This window comes from Trichosurus vulpecula, chromosome 3 (assembly GCF_011100635.1).
Source record: "Trichosurus vulpecula isolate mTriVul1 chromosome 3, mTriVul1.pri, whole genome shotgun sequence".
NCBI lineage: Eukaryota > Metazoa > Chordata > Mammalia > Diprotodontia > Phalangeridae > Trichosurus > Trichosurus vulpecula.
This window is the reverse complement of record NC_050575.1, coordinates 231,050,495-231,065,603: the sequence shown is the minus strand read 5'-3', so window position 1 is coordinate 231,065,603 and position 15,109 is coordinate 231,050,495. Positions and strand designations below refer to the sequence as shown.

The 15,109-nt window shown below is 38.9% G+C and overlaps 1 protein-coding gene across 1 annotated transcript; it reads left to right on the top strand.

The window, feature by feature from the left end:
• Positions 1 to 3,600: 3,600 nt before the first annotated feature.
• Positions 3,601 to 14,548, top strand: RRM2 (ribonucleotide reductase regulatory subunit M2). Its single transcript, XM_036751365.1, has 10 exons — positions 3,601 to 3,809; positions 4,152 to 4,226; positions 4,626 to 4,769; positions 5,465 to 5,581; positions 5,912 to 6,045; positions 8,645 to 8,739; positions 9,393 to 9,526; positions 13,388 to 13,492; positions 13,607 to 13,720; positions 13,815 to 14,548. The coding sequence occupies exons 1-10, from the start codon at positions 3,711 to 3,713 to the stop codon at positions 13,965 to 13,967; spliced, it is 1,170 nt and encodes a 389-aa protein (XP_036607260.1). The 5' UTR covers positions 3,601 to 3,710; the 3' UTR covers positions 13,968 to 14,548.
• The last annotated feature ends 561 nt before the right edge of the window (positions 14,549 to 15,109 follow it).

The following is a 15,109-nucleotide window of genomic DNA, read 5'->3' as shown; positions in this document are numbered from 1 at the left end:
ACCAGCACTCTAATCACTGTATCCCTTAGTTGCCTCTGTAAAGAATACTGAATGCTGAGTCAGAGGACCTGGGTTCAAATCTAACTTCTATTACTTAATACATGTGTGACCTTGGGCAAGCCACCTCTCTAGACTTTAGTTTCCTCATATATAAAAAAGTGAGAGGATTGAATTAGGTGGTGGGTTTCTCCTGAAGTCTTCATTTTGTGGAGGGGCCAAGGCTGCTCCCCTCTTGGCCCTGGTTCTGCCTTCTGGCTTTCAAAACCTTGCTTCTGTAGGCCTCAGACACTTACTAGCTATGTGACCCTGGTGAAGTCACTTAACCCTGTTGCCTCAGTTTCCTAAACTGTAAATGAACCAGAGAGGGAAATGGCAAACCACTCCAGTATCTTTGCCAAGAAAACCCCAAATGGGGTCATGAAGAATCAGATACCACTAAAAAATGACTCAACAATAGCAACTGACTCCAGAGCCAGTAATCTTCTTTCTTTTCATTTTACTACTATGTCTTACATAAACAAAAAGTGAAAGTTTCTATCCTCAAGGAACCTGTATTCAGCTCTAGGGGAGGAAGGAAACAACATATATGCTCATAAGAAATAAAGTAAAAAAGTAGTGTTTTGAGAGGGATATATTAAGGTTATAATTGGATAATGTATGTCATACGTTGGAAGGGGGATTTGGGGTATATGGGTCACTAGATGGTATAATGAATACAGTGCTAGGCCTGGAGTCTGGAAGACCTGAGTTCAAATCTGGCCTCAGGCACTTTTTGGCCATGTGACCCTGAACAAACCTCTTAACTACTTTCTGCCTCAATTTCTTCATCTGTAAAATGGGGATAATAGTAGCACCTACCTCCCAGGATTGCCATGAGGATCAGATAATTGTAAAAGCACTTAGCATAGTACCTGGTGCATAGTACACATTATATAAATGTTAGCTACTATTATAATTTATTAGCTGTAGGGAACTGATAGTGTCAGCATTAAAGATTGTAGAAAAGTTTACATTGAAGGTATATCAGGTAGATGGGAAGTCTAGCAAAGCCAGGATTAGGCAGTAGGGAATGGAGACAAAATGTTGGACTATTAGGATGATAGCATGAGACTAGAAAGAAAGATTGAGGGAGCTGCTGTTTCAATGGAAAGAACACTTTATCGTAGTTACATGATCTAGGCTCTAGATCTATCTTTGCAACTTATTGATTCTAGTGACTTTGAACAAATCACTCAAATTCTCTGAACTTCAGTTTCTTAATCTGACATAGGAAGATATAATAAGGCTGTTGTGAAAATAAAATATAACAAATGTAAATGGCTTTGTAAACTATGACACACACTAAATGTGTGTATGTATATATGTGTACATATATACATACATATACATACATGTTAAAACAAAATAGAGTGATTCTACAGAGAAAGCAGGGGTACATTAATTATATGAAACATGTCATAAGTGGAGACTTTTTTTTAATGGGGGAAAGGGGAAGGCAGAAGGCACTCTGTCCAATCTCTTCTCTCTGAAATCTTCACCCCCATAAAATTCTTTGATTCTATCATAATGACATTCTCCTTTCTAGAATCAAAAGACTAGAGGAAAGTCTCTACAGCTTTATTTTATAATCAGCACAACTGATAGGATTGGGAGAAGGTAATTCTTTAAACGAAAAAGTTTTTCAAAAAAGTATATTTCTAGGCCAAGGGGTGAAGACTTAGACAATGCTGAGAATGTGTGAATACATGAGGTCTTTAAGTTAAATTAGGTTTTATATTTTTTCATACCTGGAATTTCTTATAGCCTTGGCTTTTATTTCATCAATCTCCTGCCTGGGTTTTTTCAGCTTGCAAGATACTATGTACTAACTATTCTATGAATCATAAAAGCCACACAAAAAAACAAGGTTTGCCCTTCCTTCCCTCCCTACCACACCCTTTGTCCTCAGTAGGGGAAAAAAACACAAATTGCAGTCTGTTTTGTACAGCTTCTTGGATTGAGACTCTACATTAAATATTCTAATAATGATAATTTAACAGTCCTCCGGAATTATCTTTAGTAACTTTTGCTAGGTTCGAATAATGCAATGAACCTGATTCTCTCCCCCCTTAATATGAATGGAGACTGGAGTTCAAGAGGCAGCATTGTGTTAGTCTGACAAGTAGAAATAGACATTACATTTTCAAACTGCATCTACTGATTTATTTCAGAGAAACATATGGGTTCTAGTCTCAGGTAGGTGGAAGGAGGGAGAAGTAATTCCTTTCCCACTCTTAAATCTATGAATCTAAGTGGAAAAAAGTAGAAATCCTGTCACTCTAGATTTCCAAGACTAATTTGAATTTTGTGACTGTTAGCAGGTAAGTATCAGATTCAAGGTCATCTCAAGGTCTCCATGCAAGATAACGTGGATTGTAAAGTAATTTCAAAATCACTTTCTTACTCTGTATTTCATTTGGCATGGTTTACTGGCATTTTCAGATGTTCTGTTGCGAAATCTTTTGCCACTCCAGAATGACAAGGTATAAGGAAAAGAGCTGAGAGTGAGAGACAGAGACAGAGAGAGAGAAAGAGAGAGAGAGAAGGAAGAGAGAGACAGACAGAGAGAAGGAAGAGAGAGAGAGAGAGAGAGAGAGAGAGAGAGAGAGAGAGAGAGAGAGAGAGAGAGAGAGAGAATATGTGTGTGTTTGTGTGTGTGGTGTGTCTGTCATACTGCGGTTTAATAGGATTTAGAACCTGGCGGGAATTTAGAGACTCATTAGGCTCAACCTCCTTCCACTTTACCAGTCCCTCAAATCTAGAAAACAGGATTAAACTAGAAAAAAGGAGTAACTTGCTCCAGGCCACGCAGAAAGTAAAGTTGATCCGAGAGGTTTCTAACCCAAGTCTTACGATTTGAGCCCCGTTCTACTTCATCAATGTCTTAGAAAGTTGACTATTTCCCAACTGAAAGCCGCGCTATTGCTTTACTCCGCAGTTGCAATTCACGGAAAATTCCTCAATCGGAAACGGAAGTTTCTCCAGACAAACGCGGAGACCACTCGGATTTTTAGTCGCTACTTTTGGAGAAAAAAACGAAACACTCTCCCTCCCCGCCCCACCCCTCCCCCACCGCCAAAAACCCACCTCTTTTTTATTCTTTTTCCTCCCGTCCTCATTTACCAGGAATCTTAATATAGCTTGTCAAAAATGGGTGTGGAAAGGGACATAGGTCAGTGGGATTTAATATAGGACATTTTTTTTTCCGCGCAAAGAAGGCAGCGATTTTCTGGGCTAGTCCCTTGCGGCTTGGCAGTTCTGAGGTACAATTAAATGCCCCGGCATCTCTGACGTCTGTCCCGGGTCGCTAGGATGCGCAGCAGGAAGTCCTCTCGGTCATTTCAAAGGCCCGGGAAAGCGCACGCGGCTCCGCCCCGGGCATCTCTCGAATCTCCCGCGCGACTCTTCCAACCAATGGTAGCGGGAGGGGGTGGGTTTACTCAGCCCTAGGGCCAATGAGAGGACGGTAAATGGGTTCGCCCTCCCCCGTTGATTGGTCTGCTAGGGAATATGGCGCCAAGTTCGAATGGAATATAAGGCTGGTCGGAAGAGCGCGCCGGTCACTTTGAATGCTTCAGCTCGGACCTGTCAGGAACGCCTGTCTCAGCTGCTTCTGACCAACTCTTCTGCTTCCTGCTCTCGCCTAACCCGCCCGCCCTTCAGCCGCCGCCATGCTGTCCCCCCGCGCCCCGCTCTCCACAGTCACGGACAAGCAGCAACTTCGCCTTTCTCCTCTAAAGGCGCTCCAGCTTACAGATAAGGAGAATACGGTGCGTGGTGTGTGTGTGTGTTGGTGTGTATGTTTGTATGCACGCGCGTTCCTTTTGCCTCCTTTTTTTTTTTTAAATCCACTGCACTTAGCACAGTGCCTGGCACTTAGTAGACGCTTAATAGACGTTTATTGAATGAAGTGTGTACAGGACAAAGAGAACCCGGCGGTGTGTGTGTGTCTGTCTGTGTGTCTGAACATCCGCATATAGGCGGGCGTGCCGCTGAGTGGCCGGGGCCTAGGAGAGGTGAGCTAGCAGCCAAGGCCGCAGGTGGGGGCAGGGGCGGCCCCCGCTCCCTGACCTCCGGCTCACGGGGTACGCCTGCGCTTCCTTCTTTTGCAGCCTCCCTCAGTGAACAGCACCCGCATCCTGGCCAGTAAGACGGCGAGGAAGATTTTCCAGGAGCCCTCGGAGCCGGTGAGTCGTCCTTGACTGCCGGGGAGAGGAGGCGAGGGTAGGGGTGGGGGCTGCGGGGAGAAGAAGCTGCGTGTTGAAATGCGGGGTGTGGGGTACGGAGAAACTGAAGCCGGTGGAATTTGGCGTTGGCGCCAAATTCGTCTTTGTCTCAGTGCAGCTGTTTCCTGGTTACCCAATCCCTGCTCCCTTCCCCGCCCCACCTCCTTCCTTTCCCCGCCCCTTCTCCTCCCTCTCCCTTTTCCCGCCTCGATGCTCCCCCTCTGTTCTCCGTCTACCCCCATTCACATTTGTCCCTTCCCCCCTCCTTACTTTCTCTGAACCCTACTTCTCCCTCTGCTCTCCTTCCTATGAAAGCTTTTTCATGGGACTTTTTAAAAATTTGCCTTTTTATATATGTAGGTAAAAGCTAAAGCCCTCCCCAGCAATGAAGATGAACCACTCCTAAAGGAGAATCCCAGGCGCTTTGTCATCTTCCCCATTCAGTACCATGACATTTGGCACATGTATAAGAAAGCAGAGGCCTCCTTCTGGACGGCTGAGGAGGTGAGATTCCCTACCCGGTTGTCAGGATTTGGGGAGGTGTCTTTTAAACTTTAACTACATTTCAGTAGCCTTTATTAGAAAAAAGGATCCCTTCGACCTCGTTTTTATTAGTGGAGATTTGCATTCATCTTACCCCTTATAGCCATTTTGAAATTTTTCCTCTTTAGTATAGTAGATTTCTTTAAGGCAGGCATGGCCTTATTTAAACTTTTTCTCATGGCACTGAAAGCCCTTTGTTGAATTTTATTGTGATACAGAAGAGGGCTGAGATTGAGACAGGAAGACTAGGGTTCCAGTCCTGCCTCTGAAAAACTAGCCATGTGACCGCAAGTCACTTAATAACCTATCAGCCTTTCTGGCCATTCTTTATAAATGGCGAGGGAGAGGCACTGATTCCATACTGCCAGGCCCCTACACTGATGAAATCACAAGTCTGGACTTGCTCCCTGCCTGCTAGTTATAACTACTGTCTTAGGGACTGAAGATACAAATATTAAAAACTGGTATAGTCTGGTCCTCAGAGTTTGCAAACTAATAGGAGAAGATAAGGCATGTTCTCATGTGAATGGGTGTTAGATTTTATAACTGATGTGCATGTGAGGAAAAAAGAAAAATCTTACATACTTCCCTAAGGGGAAGGGAAGTAAGGGAAGCTTAAATTCCTTTTGTACTGAAACTAAACTTTTGAACTTCAGGTGGATCTCTCTAAGGATATTCAGCACTGGGAAGCACTGAAGCCTGAGGAGAAATACTTCATATCTCATGTGTTAGCTTTCTTTGCAGCAAGTGATGGCATAGTAAATGAAAATTTGGTAAGTTTGTGGGAAGTATCTAGTCTCTTAGACTGAAAAAAAACATTCTGAAGAAAGACCTTTTCGGTTTTGAGCATATTGTCCTAATTTCCTTATAAAGTAGAAAGTAGCTTGAAGACAGGTAATGTCTTTATTCAGAAAATGAACATTTTTCACATATAATCTGTAAGCATTTTTGCCAACTGGTATAGGTGGCTTTAGGTTTTAACACTGATTCCAAAATAAGAGCCCTGGAATCTCCTCTTAGTCTCATGACTTCACCTTAAGTAGCTGGAAGTCAAATGTAGGTTGCAGCCTACTTAATGTTGAATCTTGATGTTTGTCCACTAGGTGGAGAGGTTCAGCCAAGAAGTACAGATAACCGAAGCTCGCTGTTTCTATGGCTTCCAAATTGCTATGGAAAACATACATTCTGAAATGTATAGCCTCCTTATTGACACTTATATTAAGGACTTCAAAGAAAGGTTGGTATTTGCTAGCTCTATAGATGTATTTGATTTTTAGGACTTGATAATTCGTCATTAACTGTATTTAAATATCTGGCTGGATATAAGGATTTTAATATTTTAAACTAGGATGAGCAGATTCCTAGGAATCAATAATATTTGGAAGAGTTCATAATTGGTTCCAGGTTATGAGAGATACAGCAAAAGACCAAATACGTTTCTTTTCTGTCTGTGTATTTGCTCTTATTAGACGTCTGTTTAAAAATAGACTGAATAATTATCTTTTTGAGATTAAGGGGATCTTAAAATCTAGTCTATGAACAGTAGTAGTCCAGCCTTCTCATTTTACAGATAAACCTGAGAGTGGAGTAATTTCCCTAAGGTAAACACCTAGCTAGTAGCAAAGCTGAGATGAAGTCTCTTGATTACTAGTTCAGTCATTTCTTCCACAAATAAATTAAGAATATTACATTAACAACTAGGTACAGTAGGAGAGATAAAATGAGTAGTATGTGGTTTCTGTCCTCAAGGGGTTTATACAATAAATAGGGAAAATTTTATATATATATATATATATATATATATATATATATATATATATATATATATACACATATATCATATGCTGACTTAAATTATACAATAAAATGCTTGTAGGAGCTAAAAAAGACCAAAACTACTTCTGATAAGTAAACAGAGAAGGTAACCATTAAGTTGGATTTTAAAGGTAGGGTATGTGGATGTGCAGGAAAAATCAAGGCGCAGAATTGAGAAAACAAAGTATGCTTTGAGTAGAGAGTAGAATATATAAAGTAAGGGTTAAGTAATTGAACACCTTTAATGGCAATAAGTTTAAACTTAGATCTTCCTAAAAGCCTATAGAACCAGGGGGGCTGAGGGAGGTAGGTTGAATTTAGATTAAGGAATAAGAGGGCTAGTAAGGTAACAGTTCAAAGAACTTTTATATGTGTCATCTTATTTTAGATCCTCACAAGACCTATGAAATCAGCTGGGTAAATATCCTGATTTATAGCTCAGGAAATTGAAATACAAAGAAGCTGTTACCTGCCTGAGGTGACACAGCTAGTAAAGGGGAAAGCTGTTTTTGATTGATATGATCCAATGTTCTTTTTACCATATTGTGTGAGGGTCTGAACTAAGGCAGTAGAGTGGGGAATGGAAAGGGACATGTGTGAAGGACATTACAAAGGAACAAACAGACAGGTATAGTTTAAGACTGAAGTGTTACTTGGGAGCCTGAGGGAATGGTATTCTCTGTTTACAAAAATAGGGAAATTAAGGGCAGCTTAGTTAGAGAAGATGAGCTATAGTAAAGGTTAACCATATTAAGTTGGATATTGGTTTTCTCACTCACTTTTCTTTCTATCTTATCTCTGTCTCCCACAGCCTAGTAGTGGATAGGGCACTGGATTTAGGTTCAAATCCTGCTACAGACACTTGCTGCATAATCCTGGGCATATCATTTAACCACTCTTTGCCTCAGTTTCCTCACTTGCAAAATGAGGGGGTTGGATTGTGCACAGCCTCTAAGGTCCCTTCCACCTCTAAGTATGTGACCTTATGATGTATATAAATCCCAGAATAAGTTAAAGCTGTTCACTATTCTGAGGGACCTGAGATCTACAGGGCAAGAATAAAGAATGGTACAACTTTGTTATTCCTCTTTATCTTCACAATGAGGCAGGCTTTTTTTTTTTAGTTATGATTTAAGATTGGTGTTTTGTATTTACTGCTACTTTGAAAATGTATGTACAAGATAAAATTCTGGTTAAATTGCTTTCCAGAGAGCTAAGAAGCAAGGGCCTATGGAAGCTTTTGGGTTTAAATGGTCTGCTCTTAAAATATGAATTAGCTTCAAATAAGATATAAAATAACCTTCGGTAAGACATTGAGAAGAGGTTCACATGGCCCCTGTTGTACTTTGTGGTGGGACTTGAACTCTTCCAAACTCTTGAGGTTGGTTCACACTGCCTCTCAATAGTGATTTCATTTGTACAGAGAATCTCCTGAGTAAAGATCTGCAACTTAGTCTTAAGAAAGTTGCCTAGAGCCCAGAGAAATTAAGTGACTTACCTAGGGTCATATAGGCATATATGTCAGAGGCAGGCCTTGAGTCCAAGTATTAAGTGGATAGCTCATTGTCCACTATACTTTTCTCTTGCCTCTCAATAGCAGGAGGCTGCCTAGGTGGCACAGTGGATAGAATGCTTGAGCCGGAATCAGGAAGACCCAAGTTCAAATCTGACTTCAGACATTAACTAGCTCTGTGACTCTGGGCAAGTCAACCTCTCTCTGCCTCAGTTTCCTTATCTATATAATGGAGGTTAGAAGGGGGGGGTGGCCTACTATGTGCCAGATACTGCTAAGTACTTTTTAACTATTATAGGATTGTTGTAAGGACAAAATGAGATAATATTTGTAAAGTACTTTGCAAACCTTAAAGTATTTTATAAATGCTAACTGTTACTCTTACTGTTTTAGCATTAAGGTTTACATTATCATTTTTGAGGTCAATGTCATTAGTTGTCCCTCTTCATTGAAGCTTGTAATTTGAAGAAAGATGACTTTGATTCCTAATGTTATACAAATTTCCTAGGGAATTTCTCTTCAATGCCATTGAAACGCTACCTTGTGTTAAAAAGAAAGCCGACTGGGCCTTGCGATGGATTGGGGACAGAGAAGCAACATATGGTAAATATATTTGGGGAACTTAAACTAAGAATTACATTTGGCATTTTACAGTTTATAAGAAATTTTTTCTTAAAATAACACTGTGTGAAATAGGTAATTATAATATAATGTAATTCTTACAATTCTAATACCTTTTTACAAATGGAAAAACTGAACGATTTAACAAAAGTCACACTGAGTAGTATTTGAGCTAGAATTTCTTAACTGCCAAGCATAGTGCCCATTTTGCTATGCTAAGTCATGTTAGTAGTTTGTTTTGTCTCCAGAGATGACATAGTTATTGATGTAGTAGGTATCTTGTCCTTTGGAAACTAGGCTTCCCATCATCCTTAGCTGCATGAAAATGTGACTTGTTTGTAGCTGTAGGAAATGAAAGGAGGGTTCTGTTATCACAATTTTTAGGTCTGCATAAAAGCTTTTATTGATCCTAATTTTGATGTACTGGTTTATGTTGAATTGTTCTTTTGACTAGATTTCCTATTTAAATAGACTTCCTATTTAAATGATACAGACTTTGCTCATGATTTTCAAGATCTTGATCCCATTGCATAAAATGGACAAAGGATCTTTTTTTTTAATCTTGTGCCTTTTGAGATTTAGAAACATTAGATGTTAATGGAAAGTTTGATTTTACCTTTTTTTTTTTTTAACAGGTGAACGTGTTGTAGCTTTTGCAGCTGTTGAAGGAATCTTCTTTTCTGGTTCTTTTGCATCCATATTCTGGCTTAAGAAACGAGGTTTAATGCCTGGATTAACATTTTCCAATGAACTTATTAGTAGAGACGAGGTAAATGTATAAACAAACTGAGTAATTCAATGTATGTCTCTGTAACTCTGATCGGGTTATCTAAATGAAAGTTACCCATGTGACTTGTTCTTGAGGAGTTTTAGGGTCATAAATTTAAAGCTTGAATGGACATCAGACCATCCACTCCAGCCACTCTTCTGTAGAGGTCAAGGGAGGTTGTGACTTGCTCAAGGTCACATAAGTAGGAAGCATTAAATGTGAGATTTGAAACCAGATCCTCTGTTCTTCCAGTCCGTCCTCTTTCCATCACACCACAGTGCCTCCCTTCAGTAATATCTTGGTTCCTTTACTCTGTGTGAGTGATTGTTGAATGTAATATAATACTAGTGAGTTCAGAGTTTTTGGAATAATTACTCTAGCGGATCTTAGAATTCTATACAGAAGCATTGCTCTATATTGGCACTAGTGGTACAATGTATATTGTTGGTGGGGAAAGAGAAAGGGTTGGGTTAGGTGTTGGTTTTTTTTTTATTATTATTATTATTATTTTCGAAGGGGGGAGGCAGGGCAATTGGGGTTAAGTGACTTGCCCAATGTCACACAGCTGGTGTGTCAAGTGTCTAAGGCCGCATTTGAACTCAGGTCCTCCTGACTCCTCTCTACTCACTGTGCCACCTAGCTGCACCTGTTTATTTTTTTAACATTATAAAATAGTGGTCATTCTCAAAGGTTAGAAACCATTGGCCCAACCAGTGCAGCTGCTTAAATTCAGATTACAGTTACAATGCTCAGTAGAATGCCGTACACATAATAAGCTCTTAATATATATACTGAATTGAATTGACTGAGGTTACAATGTGACTTTTACTCTTTCTCCCTCCTAATCCAAGTTCCTGACTAAAGAACTTTGAACTTGATTCCCAATATTCTGTAAATTCTAGATTTTCTTTCCAATGTTGTTGAAATTGTTAAAGAAGGTTTGATTGGTTCTGGTATCTCTAATGAGTGCATTTAGAGTGATTTGACAATGGTACAATGTTTCTTGAATTGAATGATGGGATATTAAATAAGATGATTATGTTTTGGGTGGCTTTTTCCATGGCAATACAGCTCTGACCTAAGTCCATGAGAAATTGATTCTCTATGTGAACTTTCAGTGAGTGAGGTCAAGGTGTGCTGTTTTGATGCAACTCATAAAATTAAATAGTTCATTTAGGCAGTCAAGGATAGAGCTCTGGGGTCTGATAAAGAAATCTAGCTTGACTCATTCTTTTTGATTAGTATGTAAGATGTGACAAATATTACTTCTCTTAAAAGTGCAATCTTCATATTTAGCAAGTGAGCGAAGCATGGTTATGAGGTCTTTAGATCAGTTTTCCAGACCTTTAAGATCAAAATGAACTTCTCAGTGGTGCAGTTGTTCACCTACTACAACAGGCAGTTAAAGAAAGGCATTTCTGGAACTGATGTTAATAACCCCAAAAATATTTCTTATTATTTGAAGGATTTGTAATAAGATGGATACTGTGTTACCCTGGGAAAGTCACTTAATTTCTTCGTGTACCTAGGCAACTTTGAAAATTCACAAAAACCAGAAGAGTTACAGATCTATAATGGTGGAGGGAGTTTACTACACTAATAAACTTAGGTCCAGAACAAAAAAAGACAGAGTACACACACACAGACACAGAGACAGGCTGTTCCCCTATTTTGTTCTAACTGTAAGACTCCTCTCCCTTCATTTTTTGGTCATCTATTTAATATGTTTTAGTGGAAAGAACACCCTATGAAATCAGAGGGCACCTGGGCCCAAATCCTGACTCTGCCATTGAAAATTACCTTGAGCAAGTGACAATCATTTGCCCGTTGAGTAGAAGTAACAATGAAAAAGCGCTGGATTTGTCAGAGGACCTAGGTCTGAATTCCAGCTCTGCCACTTAAAATTTATGTTCTCAAGCAAGTTATTTCACCCCTCTGTTCCTCAGTTTCCTAACAACAAGCAAACCTTTATTAAGTATCTACTATGTGCTAGGCACTGTGCACTTGAAAGTATACAAAGCCCCTCATGCCCTCCCAAAAAAACAACCCCACGGAATCAGTCCCTGACTATTAAGGAGCTTGCAGTCTAAGAGGGGATTGGCTTATGTTCTCTAAGGTCTCTTTGAGTTTATGATATGTGATCCTATAAATCTGTGACCTGTGATTTTGATTATTCTGGTTGTGGTATTTAATGATATTCATCTTTATAGCATGACTGGAAGACCTGATGTTCAAAAAGTGGGATGTTGTTTCAGGAAAAAGCTTCAAGTCATTGAAAGGTTATCACAAGTTCCCAAATGCATCCAGCTTTCCCTTATTTAGTTCTTGATCTTGTTTATTATCTTTAACATCTATCCAGGATATGTGTGCTTATGGCCGAGCTGTATGGCTGTCCATCCAAATGTATATCATTAGATGATAGATGTTCTTTATGCACTTGTTTTTTCCTTTGTGGGTAGTTAGACTGAAAATCAGTTTTAAACTAGTGTTTTTAGCTCTTGTTGCCCTTAGTTGCTAAAGCTCTGCTTGAAAGGGAGATGAGGTGTTTGTTGGCTGAGGCAGTTTCTAGTTTTCTTTTGGCTTTGTAAATGCCTTACATTGGCTAAATTTTCTTAGGAAATGGTGATGTCATGTATCTGTCCCTTTATCCACTTTCCTCTTTGTTTAGTCAGGTTAAACCTATTTTGATTACAAGTCATATTCTAATTTGATATCAATTTAATTTTTTAATCCAAAAAGTTAATTGGATGAAGACAATTTAGAAATGACACCCATATTAGTAGCAATTGAATAAAGACAATTTAGAAATGACACCCATGTTAGTAACTAGTTGTTTCCTGTCAAGAAAAATTTCATTGTTAGTGGGAAAAAATGAACTTGGATGTGGGCATGTCCAGTGAGTGCTTCCTGATTTTCTCAAAGTAAATATAGGTTTGATGTTTCTGATGTATCAAGCCCTGAGCCATTTTTCACCATTTTCTTATGTCCATATTTTCTTTGAAGTCACTGAGTTGGTTTAATTTGAAATGGCCCTATCAAATCCAGTTTTATTTTTATGAACCTGTAAAGTTTTTTTGTAGAATTTCCCTACCTCTTTGTCTTCTACACCAGCTATTGGTACATAAGCATTATTGTTTCATGGTGGTCTTTTAAGGTTATCATGAGCAGTCATTTCCATGGAGGTCTTTTTAAGGTTATCATGAGTATTGCAATTGACCAAGTATTCCATGAAACCAACTCCTTTATTTGTCTCTCTAAAGGGAATCCTTTTCTTAAATTGCAACTTTCTTATCTTATTTCATTTTTTAAAGTGAGACTATACATTATTGTTTATTTCTCCCAGTGGTGTGTCTACATGTTTAGTGAACTCACAGAAAAAGTACCTAGTAGCAGTTAATGTTAATATGTAGCCTAAAAACTGGTTCTTAGTGGCTTCTGCCCATTCTACTGTAGCTTCTGCCAAAGTGGAAGGGGATCATGGGGAAACTGTAACACTTTATTTTGATTTGTTTCATGTGTTGCTTTGTTTGGCCAAAGAGTTAATTTCTTTTTAATGATGAGCTACTCTAGAATTAGCTGGGCTGATCATCAGAACGCAGACAATCTGACATATGTACTCAAAATGTTTCCAGTGTGGTGTAGACTTTTCCAAAACTTTGCACTATACTGGCATTATGAGAGAATGCACCCAGAGGCAATTCCATGCCTTGGGGAGGTATCAAAATAGGCTTCTGTGCAAATGTACCCAAGTAGAACAAAGGCAATAATGTAATTTTTGTATTCTAAATCTTAACTGTTTGACAGAAAATTTTGTTGGCTTAATGATTTATCTTAGGAATATCGTTTTAAATATTCTTTTAGGGTTTACACTGCGATTTTGCCTGCTTAATGTTCAAACACCTGGTACACAAGCCTTCAGAGGAAAAAGTAAAAGAAATTATCATCAATGCTGTTAGAATAGAACAGGTAGGTAATATGACCATTTTCTCAATTTTGTTTCGAAATGTAAATCATTTTTAGGTTGTAGCTCTTTTTAAAAACTCTGACATGGGTTTTTTTTTTTTCCTTTTTTCTCTATAGGAGTTTTTGACTGAAGCTTTGCCTGTAAAGTTGATTGGAATGAATTGCACTTTAATGAAGCAGTACATTGAATTTGTAGCAGACAGACTTATGTTGGAACTAGGTTTTAGCAAGGTAAGGTATTAAATACTTTTTGTTGTAGTGCTAAATATGGTATATAAAGAAGGCTGGTCTGGATTCATATTGATTTAAATTTTGTGTCTTTCAGATTTTTAGAGCAGAAAATCCATTTGATTTTATGGAGAATATCTCATTGGAAGGGAAAACCAACTTCTTTGAGAAGAGGGTAGGAGAATATCAGAGAATGGGAGTGATGTCAAGTCCAACTGAGAATTCTTTTACCTTGGATGCAGACTTCTAGATGAACTGAAGATACGCTATCACTTAGCTGGTTTTTTTTTTCCACCTGGAAAATCAGCTGCTTTTAATGCTACACAGTGAAATGACTGTACTAAGAAATGGCTGTTATTGGCATTTGAGACTGTTGTGTAGCTACCTCAGAAAAATCTTGTTTAACGTTTGCAAGTGGTGTTGCTTAGGATGTGGTGGTACTTGACATAAGCTACTCAGATTTTTGTGAAAGATCTGAAAATGAAAGTGTTAATGCCTTAGCAAGAAGACTGGTCTTAGATGGCTTTCTGTAGCTTGAATGTCTTAGTCATTTTGACTTTAGAATGGGGAGACCCCTTAAGCTAGTTTAATGCAACAGATTTAAACCCTTGGTTTCTAGGCAGATCCATACATAGTTGGAAAAATGGCAGCCTCACTGCTTGCTGCAAAGCAGGTTTTAAAAGTTTACTTTATTCTTTTTTAAATAGTTTGTACATAAAGCTGGCACTTTACATAAAAATTAAAACACATTTGTACTATTGAAAGGTGAGAATCTTGAGTTACTAGACTGTCATTGTTTCATTCTACTACTACATAAAAGATCTGTGATTTTACTTGTGGCTGTTCTCTGTGATGCAAGATTGTAACCCTTTTGTGGGAGTCACTGTGCCTGCAAAAATCATTGCCTTATGGCCAATAAGCTGAAGAGCTTTTCAGAACTTCAAGTGACTGAAAAATAGATGATTGCCTGTATGCCTTCCTAACTCTGTAGCGTATGCCATAATTTATTCTGCTGCTATATACTTCAAGAACCCAGGATCATCCTGTTACCCAATTAAGCATCCAGAGAGGACATTATCAGAGGATGCCAGTTCTACAGGAGAAAGTGAGACCTGCAATTTCATTGGTACAGGGAACTCGAAGATTAGGGAATTCTCTCCTGGCAACTGATGCAAGTCCAGTTGCCTTTTCTTTATTTTAGTGTTAGAGTTGCCTAGTTAGTTACCAATTACATAAAATGCTGAAGATTCAATATCAGATTGAAAAGGTGTTCAGTGACTAAGACTTCAGGATCCTGGAATCTTGGAGCTAAAAGGGACCTAGGTTATTATACAAGTGGGAAGACATGTCCAAAGATCTATTAGAAATGCAAATTGAGCCTGAGATTCTACT

What these genes read in the sequence shown, in the direction of transcription:
- RRM2 (XM_036751365.1), top strand. Translation starts at nt 3,711, where the DNA reads ATGCTGTCCCCCCGCGCCCCGCTCTCCACAGTCACGGACAAGCAGCAA. An exon ending in TTACAGATAAGGAGAATACG is followed by an intron (nt 3,810 to 4,151) that starts GTGCGTGGTGTG and finishes CTTCTTTTGCAG; the next exon opens with CCTCCCTCAGTGAACAGCAC. An exon ending in ATGCTGTTAGAATAGAACAG is followed by an intron (nt 13,493 to 13,606) that starts GTAGGTAATATG and finishes TTTTCTCTATAG; the next exon opens with GAGTTTTTGACTGAAGCTTT.